General features: G+C 42.7%; 1 protein-coding gene across 1 annotated transcript in view; it reads right to left on the bottom strand.

The window, feature by feature from the left end:
- The window catches only part of Myo10 (myosin X), a 205,172-nt gene that overhangs the window by 150,726 nt on the left and 38,298 nt on the right, over positions 1-16,148 (bottom strand). The window contains exon 2 of the mRNA XM_078016810.1: positions 10,371-10,469. Within this exon, the coding sequence (XP_077872936.1) occupies positions 10,371-10,469 (99 nt within the window). The remainder of the gene's footprint in view (positions 1-10,370; positions 10,470-16,148) is intronic.

Consider the following 16,148-nt stretch of genomic DNA (forward strand, 5'->3'; position numbering starts at 1 on the left):
CTAGGGAATGCCTCACCTAGTCCTAGTTTTTTTTTCTGGTGACTGGCCTGCCGTTCTTTGATGCTAGCTGATAGGAACAATGGGAGAAAAGAATGTACTAGACAGAAATCCATCCATGGAAAGCTCAGGAGCTCTACAGCAGCTTCAAAATAGAGAAGCACTCTCCTCAGGCTGTAGCATCTGGCTTTGAAAACAAGGAATATGTAGTACCTAGCAAGGCAAATGGTGAGTTAATAATAGAGCCACTCTTCATGTTAATAATAAGCTTTAGGGCAAGATTTATACTGGATGTGTATAAGCACAATCGACTTGCTTTATAAAATACTCCAAGAAAGCCTAGACCATCCCTGGAAATGTGTTGGGCTGGAATTAATACACAGCACACGGGCTTCTCCCTTTTAGCTGTGCCTGGGAGCAGCTCTCCATTAAACCATCCCAGAAAAACCCACCGAGTTATAGACTAAACCACTGACAGGTGTTAGTGTTTAAGACTCAGATCTCCAGACTCCGTCTTGTTTCTGACACAACACTGGCTCCTTTATGGGTTGCAGCAGTCAAAAAAGGTAACTTGGCCTATGTGAGTGACCATCTGTGTTTTTAAAGAACGTGCTTTGGGAGGAAGACGGTGTATCAGATGCTTTTATTTAGAACATGGATTAAAAAAAAAAAATACAGGCTTCCAAGCCCTACAAATGTGCTTTCAAAGCATGGCTTCCAGACCAGCAGCATCCACAGCTCCTGGGAGCCCATCAGAAATGCAAATGTTCAGGCTCCACCTGAGACTCTGGTGAAGCCCAGGATTCAGAGGTTTAACAAGTCTTCCAGGGGATGCCAGTGCCTGCTCAATGTTGAAAGCCACAGCCCTCAGTGGCAAGAAAATGAAAATTGGGTTTTTCCTATCTTTACCTTCCTGCTTTGACCATCTTAGGCATTTCTCCTCACAGGGAAAACAAAAATGAGGGGATTTTAACAGTGGATGTTCTACTAGCAAGTCATCAGGGTTCGCAGCATTGCCTCAGACTGGCTGGTTGAGCTGGATGTGGAAAGATTCCTGAACTCACATCCAGAGAAGTTGTACCCTGGGGTGAGGCCCAGAAACCTCATTTATTAGTTCTTCAAATGAGTCCAATGTATAGCCAGGACTGGGGACCACTGTAAGGCAGCACTAAATATCCTATCAGAAGCAACTGGGGAAAGTGATCCTTTAGATCAGGGACAGCAAACATTTTCTGCACAGCAGCAGATGGTCTGTACTGCGGGCGCTGTGCCTCAACCACACTGTTGTCGCATGAATGCACTCACAGACAACAGGCCAAGCCATCGGAACAGCTGTATCCCAATGTGACTCTACTAAACTGGAGTTTCATATAATCTTCATGTGTCATAAATATTCTCCTTTTGACTTTTCCCAAACATTTGAAAATGTAAAAACCATTCTTGGCTCGTAGGCCATAAAAAAAACCAGGCTGCATGCAAGGGCTCTGGTCCACCGCTCCCGTTCACTTAAACACAGGAGTAATTACACAAATACTGAGTTTCGTCACGTCTTCATGACACATGTTGTTTCAATATAAACAGCTGTCTTCAAAACAGCTAGATGCTACTTCTTTGAAATATGGGGTTTAATCTGCATTCAGTTACATACAGCCCGGATGAACCACATACAGCAATACAATAAGCATTTCTGTTACCTTAGAAAGTTCGATCTGTCACAAGTACCCTACCTAATCAGAGAGTTTGAAATAAAAGCTAGAATTCACACTTTGACGACAGTTCTAAGTAGCACACACTCCTAAATAAAAGTTACCAGCTAGGCATCCACTGGACATATGCCTCCTTCTCTCTCTGATGCCACAGCTGCTGCCCGTTTACCCACCCCTCTTCACCCTGTGTTCTCAACCATCCCAGGAAGGGGGCTCTCCTAGGAGGGCAGGAGAACACTGGAGGGAAGTGGGAGAAGCAAGTCAGCCTTGGCCGTCGAGGCTGCTAGAATCCACTGCCATGATCTGGGTGGCTCAGAAACAATAGGAATGTACTCCCCACAGTTCAGAGCTGGAAAGTCTTTCTCTGCTTCCTGGCCACCATGAACTGAGCAGTTTTCTCCACTGCTTCCTTCCACCATGATGCTCGGTCTCAACTCGGGCAGCCGGCCAACCACAGATTCGAACCCTGAAACAATGAGTGAAAATCCATCTTTCTTCCTCTAATGGTTGTTGTCAAGTATTTTGGTCACAGTGAACAAAAGCTAACATACAGTTTAAGAAGTTCAGTAAAGGAACTATCTGGGAAAACCTAAGGCCTAGCTGTTGAGCATCACAGATCACACCAGTGCCCTCTGAGAACCAACTGCAAAAATTAGGCTTTTTTCAATTCTTAAAGTAATATTTTGAGATAACAGTCTTTCAGTCAATGATAACTCATTCAGTTCAGTTCAGAACCTGGCTGCTCATTATACAGAATTTGGATGCTTTATAAAAGCATACCCTGAGCTGGGCTGGGTGGTGCACACCTGTAATTCCAGAAGCTCGGAGACTGAGGCAGGAGAATTGTGAGTTCAAAGCCAGCCTCAGCAACTTAGTGAGGCCCTAAGCAACTCAGTGACAGGGTCTCTAAATAAAATATTAAAAAGGGGGCTGGGGTGTGGCTCAGTGGTTAAACACCTCTGGTACAAAAAAAAAAAAAAAAAAAACCCACCCTGGCCTGAGCCATACCTGAGATGCCAGTTTCATCCTTTTTGCAAGGCCAAGGCTCCCTACAAAAGCTTTCCAGTGCACTAGAATATGCAATCAGGGCTGAAAACCACTCTATTGGGGAAGCAGCATGGAAGCTGCTATGAACACAAGACCGTGAAATACTAAAGGGAAATGGAACCCTTCTATCTTCCCAGAGCAATAAACAAAACAGGGGAGATGGCATGGGAACATGCCATCTTGAAAAGAAAGCATAAAGGTCATCACAAACAAAAGTCAGCTAGAATAAGTCCCTGGAGCCTACAAAGAGAAGGAAAGATGAACAGAGCAACGATAGTCCATAGCCACCAACCCCCTCCCCAGTCTCATGCTCTCTTACGTCACATTCCTCTGCGTAGGAAGATGATCAACTCTGGATGCAAACAGACAACAGGCAAGTATGGACCCTTGGACTACTACCCTACTGAAGATCGATATCCATATCCTTACGTATGGCTACCTAATGCCTTACTCATAGGGAAGCTGAGAGAATTAAACAGGACTAACAGATTGGAATGCACTGGTGTGATCCTGCTAGAAAAATGTCAGCGGGCACAGCATCCTCTTGCCTGGATTCACCTACCTGAAAGTGGACCCTGATGAGGCCTTGCCCTCACTGATCACCAGGAAGACATGGCTAAGAACTAGGGAGCTGCTTTTCCCCTGCTCACCAGCGAGGGGGTCACAGGAAGAATGGGAGTCCCCAATGTCATGGCTGTGGCCTGGAATGGAACCCTGAACACTTCTTTAAAGTCAGAGTGGAGCAATGGTGGGCTTGAGCATCACCCTGGCTCTGGGGCACTGCAGATGCCTGAACAGGTCTTTGTTGGTGGGCTGGGTAATCAGCTCACCATGAACATCACTAAGTCTTTGGAAAAACTTGTTCCAAATACAAGGCCTATAAATGAATTTTTGGAAAGGAATGCAACCCATTCACAGACAACCACCCAAATTTAACAAATTGCCTCTGCTTTTTCCACTGAAATTCCACCCAACATTAAATGATATTATGTCTAATTCACATAATTTCTGAATTGTTTTGTTTCTAAATAAGGTCTTTGCATACATTTCTCACTAAAAGATATTTATGAGAAAGGTATATTTGTAAATATTCAAAATAAAAGGCTCGAGTTTGATTTAATCAGCTATTTCATTTCTTCTAGTCATAAATTCCAGCCTGGTCTGAGCTTAAGTGTCTAGCCTTAATTATTTTCAGCATTCATGGGTACAAGAATGCAAGATATTACCCAATTTGCCTTCAAATACAAGGAAATTTAATTTTCGAAGCTAACCCCCAAATTGCCAGCAACAATGGAGGCCCGTGACCCCCGACATCAACCCTTCTCCTTATGCTCAGACATTCGCCAAGGGAAACCAAAAGACTTACTGCTTGCAGGACAGATGTGGATGTACCATAGGCTTTGTCCAGGAACAAATGGGCTGAGCTACCCAGAAACTGAGCCTGGAATCTGAAAGTCAACCAGAGATGAGAGGCACAGGCAGGCCAAGCCCAAGTGCTGGGAAGAAGAGGCACACTCAGTGGATTCCAGGAGGAAATGGAGGTCAAGATCCAAGAAGATCCGTCAGGCAGAAAATCAACAAGTGGCCCCAAAGGAGGACAGGAAGCCAAAGAGGGTCATGACCCACAGTAAAGGCCATCTGCTCTCTCTTTTATGTGTGTGTAATCAGCAGGAGCCTCAGTGGGGCCAGTAAATACTGCTATCACAGATTCAATCCCTTCTCCACCCGTGGGGAGGACAGTCAGGGAGGGCCCAGCTGCTCAGTCCAAAGTAGCTAGGGTGGGAAGGCAAAAGCCAAGTTCTAGAAAAAAAGGTTCAGGAGTAAGCTGGCCTCTCAATCCACTTAAGCTGGATTAACTTAAAGCAGCAGGGAAACAGATCACAGAAACTAGGGAGGCCTTTTCAATGGTGCGTGCGGTGGTAGTTGAAATATGGCAGATCCCAGCAGTGGGGTGGCCTTGGGAAGTGAAGGTCTATGACGTCTGTCCAGTTCACACTCTTCGGAACACAAACCTAGCTGATAGTGTTGGTCACCATAAACGGTTATGGAAATGCAATCTTAGGTTTGCAAAGCCAAACTCTGAGAAAAGAATTTGAACGGAACTCTCAACATCTACTCCCTCCCCACAGGAAACAGAAATGCAATTTATCTATTTCAGAAGTCTATCAAATGAAATAATTCCCTTGAAAAAGCCCCTCTTCCTTATCTTTATTTCATTCTGATCCTATGGTCTATAGGTGGCTTTTCCACTTCTTGGGTAGAAATAATACAGTGAAATTCCACCATGATGCTTGTGTTATGTGGCACTTCCTTCAACCACCTGTGGTCCTTTAGGATTTATAATTTCTGGCCTAATGTCCCTGAGCACTCAGCAGATTGAGGTGGGAGAACTGCTTGAGCACCAAAATTCAAGACCAGCCTGGGTAACAGAGACTCTGTCTCAAAAAAAAAAAAAAAAAGACTTATAACTTCTTCATTAAAATGACAGTGGGGCACAGTGGTGCACACCTGTAATCCCAACAGCTCAGAAGGCTGAGACAAGAGGATCATAAGTCCAAGCCAGCTTCAGCAATTTAGTGAGGTCCTAAGTGACTTACTAAGATCCTGTCTCAAAATAAAAAATAAAAAAAGGTTGGGGACATGGCTCAGTGGTAAATTGCTCCTAAGTTAAATCCCCAGTAGCAAAACAAAAAACCAAACAAACAAAAAAAGTCATATGAAATAGTCTTAACAGAATGCACAGCATTCTAATGATTTGTTTGGCTTCAAGGTGATTACAAATGGGGTGACTTCCATCCATTCAGTATTTGCAGGAGACTGCCTCCATGGGCCAAGCTCTGTACCTAGGTACTAGAGGCCCAGCAATGAGTAGTGTCCATCCTCAAGGACTTGACCAGGAGACTGAAATAAACACATGTGATAGGAAGTTGAGGCCTGGCTCATTGAGGAGACTGAGAAATCTTCCTGAAAAGGTCATACCAGTGTGCTCACCCCTGAATGAAGATGGGGGAACTAGACACATCTACCCCTGAATGAAGGCAGGGAACCAGACACATCTCTGCAGGAACCAAGCTCCCAGGGAGGTAAGGGAACAACAAAGAACTGGCCTGCTTAAGCAAGAGTCTCCTCCCAGGTTACAATAAGTGACCTTCCCATGCAGAGCTCTGCAGTTTTGAAAGCAAAGACATGTGTTTCCTAGAGCTAAGTGTACTAATAAACAAGCAAAGTTTTTCTTTTTTCTTCTTTCTATAATCCCAGGGTAAAAATTAATGGAAACATTTGACTTTCCATCTTTCAGCCACAGATGCCAAACTGCATTCCTGGAAGAGGTCTAGAGAGTTAGAACCACGTGGGTTTTAGAGTATAAAAACTTTTTTTTTTTTTAAACTCAAAACTAAGGAAGTTGGACAAGTGCCGTTTCCTTAGTTTTGAAAGCAAGACAAGTCCCTATGGAGTTCATTCCCCAGAGGATAGACCTCTGACTCTAAGAAATTCCACAGGCTGATGTTTAAGGTCCATCTCAGAAACGGGTATTTCCAGGATGCAACAGCGAAATGTGAGAAAAGCACATAGAATTCAAGAGCTTCCCAACACAGTGTTCTGTTTAATACAGCTGCACTGTTTTGAGGGATGTGGATTCCAGGAATAACAGATGGGACCCTACTAAAATTTCAATGAAAGAAGACAAATAGATCCAGTTGGGGAAAAAAAAATTATCTGTCATTTGTCACCTGCGTGCCCCATTTGTCCCTACTTTTAGGATGACTTGACAGCCCACTCACCTATTGAGAAGAGCCCTTCACCCACCCACAGGGGTAGCAATGCCCAACCCCACATGCAGAGCATGTGGCCAGGGCCAAGTGGGCAGCTGTGCTTGGCAGACCTATTGGACTATCAGATTCTCTATTCTGGGAACCCAGCATTGGGTCTAAAGCCATCTTTCTTTACCATCTTTCTTTCTATTCCTTAAGAACAGGTACAAACCAGAATTTCCAAAGTGCTAGTATTTTTTAAAAACAGCACCAAAAAAAAAAAAAATAGTATCTAAGAGGCAAGTAGTTTAAAAAATAAGTTAAATAGGGTGTTACTGCTTACTGGGTTCAAAATTTTTATTTGGGGAGATTCAAATGTTTTGGAAATAGTGGTGATGGATGCAGAACACCATATGCAGACTTAATTTACATGCCTAAAAATTGTTTAATGGTTAAAAAATTGTTAAAATGGTTATATTTTATTTAAAGTCTATATATAAGTACATACCACAGTAAACAAGTCACATACACAGTAGAAGAACCAAAAAGAAAAAGGACCAAAAACTGTACATTTATTCATTTTCCTCTCAACTTCAATTTGGACATTTATAGAAGAGACCAATCATGGCAGATCCTGTACTATACAATTGCCAGAAAAAGCAAAAGCCAAAAAAAAGAACATGATAGCTGTCAGCAAACACACAGACCCAACAGCTGCAGAATTAAAGCAGGCAGTGGCACCCCAAAAGCCAGGCCTTTGCATATGCTTTGCCTCCCGAGTGGAATGATGAAAAACTTTCTATTTTGTTGAACTTTACTGTAAGTCTTTAGAAAAATCTTACATTCAAATCATAAGCAGATAAACTAAAGCAAAAATTAAAATGGAGAGCCAATACATGCTGTTAGGCTGAACCACACAAACTACTGCTCAACTCTTTTTGACCCTAAGAATGACAGTTTCACAGGTTGAAATCCATAGGCTGGTTTCACTGGAAGCAACAACTGAAATACAGGAGACATCCAAGACTTGAGAAGCTATTACGGACCAAAACCCCCCACATCTTATGTTTCTTTCCTTTTGAGAAAAAAAAAATGGGTAAGTCACTCCTATTAAGTGGAAAGGAAGGAAGGAAGGAAGGAAGGAAGGAAGGAAGGAAGGAAGGAAGGAAGGAAGGAAGGAAGGAAGGAAGGAAGGAAGGAAGGAGGAAAGTAAGTCTGAAGGAATAAAATAAACTTTAAAAAAATCACATATAATAAAATATATTAATAATATCAAGGGGAACTGTCCTCTTTGTCCCACAGTTTGGCTCTGAGTCACTGTATCCTCACAACACCATTTTGGCATCATAATTGTTGTCCCCAAACTCCGTTTCCTCCATCTTCACAAGTCCTGCTGTCTCCCGGCTGGTCTCCCCTTCGCCCCACAGTTCATCACCCAGCAGCGCTTCCCAGGGCTGGAGCTGCCCCAGGGGCCTCTCCTGCTTTCCATCCCTTGTGGGGCCTCACCAGCTGCTGCTCACTCACTTCCTGTTCCAGGCTCCTAAGAGCTGGTGGGTAAGACCATGCTCCTGCCTCCACTCTACCCTGGCAGCTGCCTCCACCCAACAGCTGGCTGAGCCTGAAGCCTGGAATGCAGCTTCCTGGCTGCTAGGAAAGCAGGCATTCCTGGGGAGAAATTAACTCTGCTGAAACAGTGGGGACCCGCCACTTTCCCTCCAGTCGGATCTGACTGCTGCCCACTGAGCTTCAGTTTTCCAAATCCCGATCACTGGCAGGGTCTGCTCTAAAATCTGACACAAGCTGGGCTGCCCCCCACTGTCCATTTCCAGCTTTTGACAGGCTCAGGGAAATTTCTCCAGGAAACAATAGATGGTGTAGTGAGAAGGTGTGAGGAAGTCAAAAGGCTGCCCACAACAAGTCACCAAGAGGCAAAGCCCAGAGAGAAAAACAAAAAAGAGAAGGAAGGAAGGAAGGAAGGAAGGAAGGAAGGAAGGAAGGAAGGAAGGAAGGAAGAAAAGCATCTAGACAGGGCAGAAAGTGTGGTGTGAGGACAACAAAAACTGACAAAAGTCACCCCACTAACTAAACCATTCTCAGGCTTTATAAAATTAGCTTCATAGCATTGACTCCAAGAAGTCAAAATAAGCAGGTCAAACCAAAAGGGTTAGAGCCAGCTTTAAACAAGAGCTGTGATTACACATGATTAGTACTGTTTCCTGTGTGGCTTGAACAAGTGGAACTTTCTTAGGGGTGGGGACAACTTGATAGAACAGGGTGATCTAATGACTTTTGGAGGGATTAATAAAACGAGAAGAATAACTTTTAAAATAAAATCTAATTATATTTGTTGCAAATGAAAAGAGAAGGGGTTGAAGAAGGACAATTACTTATAGATTTGGGTTTAAATCTCCAACCAGTAAGTATTTTGGAAGACTCCAAATAAAGACAATTCAAACAGAAAATGAAATATAATCATCACACCGAGGAGGAGCCTTGATAATTTCACGAGGGTAAATTAAATAACTACCCTTCAAATACAATTTAGATAAACTGATATCACTAAGCTATTTTGGAGCTTATTAGACTCTTTACAGAAAAAGATGATAGTCCCATCCCTTCAAGTGAAAAACCTAATTTAGAACTTATTACTCAGTTCTACAAGATGCAATGATGGCCACTGCACCTCCTGAACATTCCAGAAAAGACTATGTTCAATGTTGTCTTCAATTTTACCTTTTGGCAAAGGTGGGTCTTTTACCTCTATCTGTACTCTGAAGAACAATGGTATTTTTAAAAATCTCCTCTTTCAAAATTTTGTCCGCACTAAGAAGAATTAATCTTGAACTTCAGGATGTGTGCTGTCCAGCCTGTGTGCTGTGGAGCTCAGAGCCCAGATTTCAACACATCCCAGTACATGTCTTGAAATCTTACCCCCACCAGTGCATATTTTTCTACAAACTGAGAGAGCCATGTTATTTGCTCATTTTTTCCTTCCATTTGCAAATACTTCAGAAAGTATAATTACGAGTTAAAGGGAGCATTTTGATTCGCTGTATTCCTAGCTTTAACCTGTAGTATTTTAAATTTTAGAGTGAAATGAAATTTAAAGTGAACATTTGCTATGATTTGGATATGAAGTGTCCCTCCAAAAGCTACTGTGTTAATGCAGAACTGTTAAGAGATAAAGTGATTAGATTTTAAAATTTGTAACCTCATCAGTCCAGGTATGTATGTGGGGGTGTGGCTGGAGGGGTGAGTCACTGGGGGGAATGCCCAGGAAGGATGCATCTTTCCTTTGCACTCCTACCTCACTGCTTTCTGACCTCCCAGTATTATTCATTCTAGGTTATGGACTGAATCATCCCAGTACATGTGTTGAAATCTTACCCCCCACCCAATGCCATGCTATTGGAAGGTAAAGCCTTTGTGGAGTATTAGAGCGTGACAATGGAGTCCTCAGAAATGGGATTTGGGCTTTTATAGAAGAGACCTGGGTGAGCTGCCTTGCCCCTTCCAGCATCAAGAACACAGCAAGAATGCACCTGGGAGCAGGGCTTTCCCCAGACACAGAACCAGCTGGTGCTTGATCTTGAACTCTTCAGCTCTAGAACCACAAGGAACAGATTTCTATTGTTCATAGGCCACCAGGTCGATGGTATTCTGGTGGGGACACTTGGTGTGTTCCCTTTGTGGGGACTGTATCTCATCTATACAGGCACTATGTGTACATTCTACATGTCCTCTGGGATTTTAACTTATCACTGAGACAAAACTTGAAGGTATGAGGTGAGGAAAGGGGGTGTGGGGGAGAGCACACTGCCCTTGGGTGACCCAAGGCAGATGTGGAAGCTCAGCAACTGGCTCTTACCTGGCCATAGTCTGTCTGGAAGACGACAACGCCCTCTGCACAGGAATTTACAGTACTTGGGAAATGCTGGCCATTTTCCTTCAGCCAGACCCGTGTTCCCTGTAAGCAAAACAGACATCATTTAACTATGAGTTTGGCTTGTATTTTATGGCAAAATATCATTCTCAAAACTACCATGACCCTACATGGCTTTAAAAAAAAAAAAAAAATCTTTTTGAAAAGAAAATGTCTTCCCAAGAAAAGAAGAAACCTTCAGAAAGCATGGTCCACAGCCCTTCCTATCCACAGTGTCACAAGAATCCTGTTTGACAGAGAAAGCAGGAAAGCAGCAGCCCCTGCGTTCCCGGTGTGTCAGTGATTCTTCTAAATGACTGAATTCCACTCTCGAAAGCACCCGATGGGCAGGCACCACCATCTCTCCCATTTAATAGGTGGAGAAACTAAGGACTGCAGGTAAAGTAACTAGCCCAACACCAATAATCAACAGCACTGACAGAGAACCTGAACCAGGCAGCTGGGCTCCACACGGGAGGTTTGACAAAGTCACAACACCTCTCTCTCCTGTCTTCCCAGATCACACACACTAGTCTTCTTTGAGGACATCAGACCATTCCATTGACACCTCACCGGGTACAAAAATCTACATGTCAATTGAAATCTCCAAAAGAGGGACTGAAGAACTCAGTATGAAATTTGTTAGAATTCCACCACTGAGGGCAAAAGATTATGACTTCTGCAACTTGGCATTTTGGCCATATTTTTTTGGCACTGATTCCATTTCCATTTTTAAGAATTTTCCCACTGGATAAATGAGCAGCGACCCAAGCAGGTCTTAAATCAAGCCTCTCCAATTCCTAATCCCATGCTCTTTTCACACATCACACTGATTTCTATCTCCTTCACATAATTCAGAAATAAAATGCATTCGTGAATCTGCCAACAATGGGAAGACAACAACAAAGGGGTCACCTTGACTGGACAGTTTTCTCGCATAACTATTCTCTCCTGTCCTCCTAAGAAGGAAACGTCAGAAGATATAAAATTTAGACTTAGCATAGCTCTTTCCCTTGTGCCAACGAGGACCTTGTTTAACTCCCTCAGTCAAGGACCTAAAATGTTTGCTGTCATACTCAGGATCCCTATTAGTCAACCTTGAGTTCCAGGAAAGCATTTGTGGCCACCTAGCTAGACCCTGGGGCCCCAGAAGGAGGGGCCACTTGCTCAGGAGGTTCTGCAAGCATTTCCAAGAAGACCGAGTGGGCTGGAGGTGCCAAGGTTAAAACTCCTTTCCCCACGCACTGGTTCACCTAATTCTCCCCTGAGTTCAGAGGCTCTCCCAGCACCCCAAGTCTTTACCAGCCACTCCTCCCCACAGACATTCAATTCCCAGGGTTATGGGGAGTTTGAGTTGTTTACCCCATCCCCCATCCATAGTTCTTTACCCATCTCCCTAAGATGGCTGGAATTCCCCACTAAAAGAGCATCAAAAATGAATATGTGTTTCTACTTAAAATCCTGCAGGCTGCCTATTTAGAGAACACACATTAAACACCAACAGGGGCCAAATTCCACTTCCCCTTGACCAGTCACGTCCCCCTGACTCTGGCTTCAGGCTGAGACGCTGGCAACACATGGAAAGAATGACACTTAAAATTGCCTGTCAGTCCTAATTTCTCTATTAGCAAACAGCTGCTTCCAAAGAGACCAGTGACTTCAGACAGCGCCGAGGCCACTCTCTCAAATGTCACTCCATACCCTAACCGCATTATCTGTAACTGTCTAGAGAAAGACTTCCAAGTTCCTGAATGCCTTCATTCATCTTCTTTTTAATTCATCTTCTTTTTAATTCACTGCAACACTGAAAGTTTGAAATACCTCCAAACGCGCACACGCACTCTCACACTTTGGGAAATTCCCAAAGCCTTATGAGGTGAGAGTTGTTACTCATTAGGTTAAAGCCATGAAGCGTAATTCACAGTGCACCTCCATCCCAGAACCTTGGGTCCACAGCTTCCTGTTTAGTTCTGACCCTCATTAGCACCATTTCCATCAAAAAGGATTTCACACACCTGTTTTCCACTTCATTAAAACTGTCAATTAAGTCAGAATGAAACTATGATTTTATCATATAAGATTAGTAAATGAATACAAATCATCACCAGGATTCACATAAACCTTCCGACTTCCAGAGGCCACACGTGACATACTCTTAGTCCGGCACGTGTTTTTTTCCCCTTATAAGATTCTCTTCACCTTCTCCTTTGAAAGCACTAAAAGCCCTTTGTTGACACAGTGCTACATACTCAAACATACACCTCAGCTTCTGCGTCCAAAGGTCTTTTTCATAGGCGTGAAGAGCTGCTGATAACAAAGTTTTATGAGAATTCCACCCCAGAGCCCACTGATCAGTTCCCCCAGTCCATAATAAACAGTTGTCTTCCACAAAGAAGAAAGGAAATGCATTCAGAACACTCTCTTTGTTCTTTGAAAGTGTATAAACATAATTTTCACAGAATCAGGATTGCAAAGTAAAACCACTGAAATTGGATATTTTTGCACAGATTGTTCTTGGCGGCTTCTCTGAGCCCCCAGTCTTTCTACTTCTATTCTATTAGAACAGAGCGCACATGCCCAGGTCCAAAAGAGGCCACCCACAAGCATCTGAAATTGAAGTCACAGGCAGACATTTACCAGATCATCCAAGTTTGAGTGGGGAAGAAAACTTTGCCCGCCACATGCAAACCATTATATTCTTTCATTGTTAAATAAGGCTGATAATTTAATATACAATACAGGCACCCTAACATATGGAGAAAACTCACAATTTAGTCAAAATTGCCTTTATAAGCAAGTGGAACATGTTTAAGCCTAACATACATGTTTTATTAAAACTTGGACAAGTTTTCATCTCTCTCTTAGACAGATATGTGAGTGTTCAATTTAATAACTAAAAACTTTTCCATACATAATGACCAGTAACATTTTTGCAATACAAAGTGCTTGCACATAAATTCCTATCTCCTTTGATGTTTAGAGCAAACCTGTGAGACAGACAAGTAATAACACCCCTTTCTTCTAAAGTGAGGTTCACAGAGGTTCAATTTCCTATGGCCAACAAATGATTTCCTGGCTATAATAAAAAAGACGGATTCTACCAAATGTTGGTGAAGATGTAGAGAAACTGGTGGGAATATAAATGTTATTTCCTCCTTGAAAAACAGTTTGGCAATTTCTTTTTTTCTGTCTCTTTTCTGGTACTGAGGACTGGACCCAGGGATGCTCCATCACTGAGCTACATCTCCAGCCCTTTTAATTTTTTAGTTTGAGACAACGTCTCACACGAAGTTGCTGAGACTGGCCTTGAACTTATGATCCTCCTGCCTGGGCCGCCTGAGTCGCTGGGATTGCAGATGTATACCACTGCACCTGGCTAGCTGGGCAATTTCTTTAAAAAGCTAGACATATGGCCCAACAATCCAACTCCTTAGCTACACCTCATCAAGTATTCACAGCAATATTATTTATAATTGCCAAATACTGGAAAAAATCTAAATGTCTATTAACGGGTAGAGACAAATAAAATGCAGTGAAACTACATAATGGAACTTCTCAGTTAAAAACAACAACAACAACAAACCACTGAGAAGTTCCAATACATTATCTAGTAAGGACAAACCTCCAAAACATTATAGTTTGTCAAAGCAGCCAGACACAAAGACCACATTCTGTACGTTTCCATTTAATGAAACTTCTGGAAAAGGGAAATCCATAGACAAAGACCATAGATACATGGGCCCAGAGTTAGGAATAGGAGAGACAACGACCAAATGAGGAAAAAGAAGCTTTTGAGGGTGAGGGAGATTTTCTAAATGTGGACTGTGGTCATGGCTGCACCACTGTCTACAGGTACTAAAAAACCATTCAATTGTGCACTTAACCTTGATTGTTTCAAGTCATCTCAACTTTAAAAAAAATTTTACTTTCCTATATACTTCTCAGCTGTATATGGACATCCACAGCAGGGAAAAAAAACAATTTCATTTTTATAATTGAGCAATTGCGGTTTCAAGAAACATATTTCGCCTCCTCTACCCCCAACACACACACACAAAAAAAAAAAAAAAAAAAAAAAGGAAAGAAAAAATATCTAAAATGATGTAAGTAAAAGGACAAAAGCTATAGTAAACCTCTTAAGGTCCCATACTGAATTGAGTCCCTGCTCTCCATTAAAACAGACTAGGGGGCTAGGAGACCACCCGAGAGACTTGCCCAAGCTAAGGGTGCCAGGCAAAGGATGACATTAAGGAGGCTGTATCATTGTCTCCAATTTTTAGCTCCCCCCTTCCCCACCCCCCCCCCATGGAAAATATAACTCCTGGCCAAGTGCCTTATGACTGGCAGTTCCCCGCCCCCAGGCATTCATCAGCAAAGTGAAGTCCTTGCACAAGTCCTAGAATATTGATCTTCTGGCTCATTACACATAAAGTTCCTGATCCCTGCTTTAAGATAAAAAGAACATTATCTCGACTCGAGATTTCAGCCTACTGTTTACCTTTAAAAAACGAATCTACTTCTTTTGATTTAAAAAAATGACCTTCCTGAGGTGGAGGGAGTTTACAAATGAGGTAAAGAAACAACTCTAGGGGCTGGGGATGTGGCTCAAGCGGTAGCGCGCTCGCCTGCCATGCGTGCGGCCGGGGTTCGATCCTCAGCACCACATACAAAACAAAGATGTTGTGTCTGCTGAAAACTAAAAATAAATAAATAAATATTTTTTAAAAAAAGAAAGAAACAACTCTAAAGGGAGATGAGACCACCATGTTATGTGACATGTTCTAAACAGACTCACAAAAAAAAAGAGAACGTCCTTTAGCCAAGTAGACATCTCAGTCTCAGACCCAGGACAGGGTTCCAGGTCCCCTAGTCTCTTACACCAGCTCACCTGGCCCATGGTAAGTACTAAGGTTCAAGATTCTCTTGCAACCTACAAGATAAAGTCATAATTTGCTCCTGAAATGTGGTCTGTATTTTGTTGTTGTTGTTTAATTCAAAGATCAAAGAGTTTTAGAATGGATGTGAGAACTAATATGGTTATTTAACTCTGTATTAATTTAGCCGCCAAAAGAAAGTGCATTTTTACCTGGCTCAGAAGATCTCTGGTGTAGAAGCACTGGGAGTGTGTGTGTACGGGGGCGGGGGGGGGGGGGGTTGTCTTGTTCTTGATGAATTCCAGAAACTGGATGTGGGTCATATATTATAATAGTACAGACTAAAATAGCACTTTTTCTGCTGTTTTACAATCTCCCTCTTTCCCACTTGTAGGAAATGGGATATTCCTTTCCAATTTATCAGGTGTTTTTCCTCTAATTCTTATTACTGAAATCTGTATCAAGGGACACATGGCTTTTACAAGCAAAAGTTCTAATACAGGTTTCTCAACCTTGGCACTATTTATACTGTGGGCTAGATAATTCTTTGTTGGGGATGAAGGGGCTCATCCTAGTTGAAAACTACTGTTCTAGAGTAATACAAAACTTCTGGAGTCTTGGTCAGATGGAGGGAGTTTTCCAAGCCATTCGTTGTGAGTGACCTAATTAATTGCAAGCAGACTCCGCTTTCTAAGTTCTATGAATTTCAACAACCTCATGAAGCAGGCTCTGTCCAGATAAAGCACACCTGGGGCAGGTCTAATTTCCGGCAGCATTAAAGCTGAGTGCACACAGCACTGAGGGCATGCCGCAGCAGCATAATTCAAACCCTCTGACAAACACAAGGCAA

The sequence above is a fragment of the Ictidomys tridecemlineatus genome, chromosome 1, assembly GCF_052094955.1.
Source record: "Ictidomys tridecemlineatus isolate mIctTri1 chromosome 1, mIctTri1.hap1, whole genome shotgun sequence".
NCBI lineage: Eukaryota > Metazoa > Chordata > Mammalia > Rodentia > Sciuridae > Ictidomys > Ictidomys tridecemlineatus.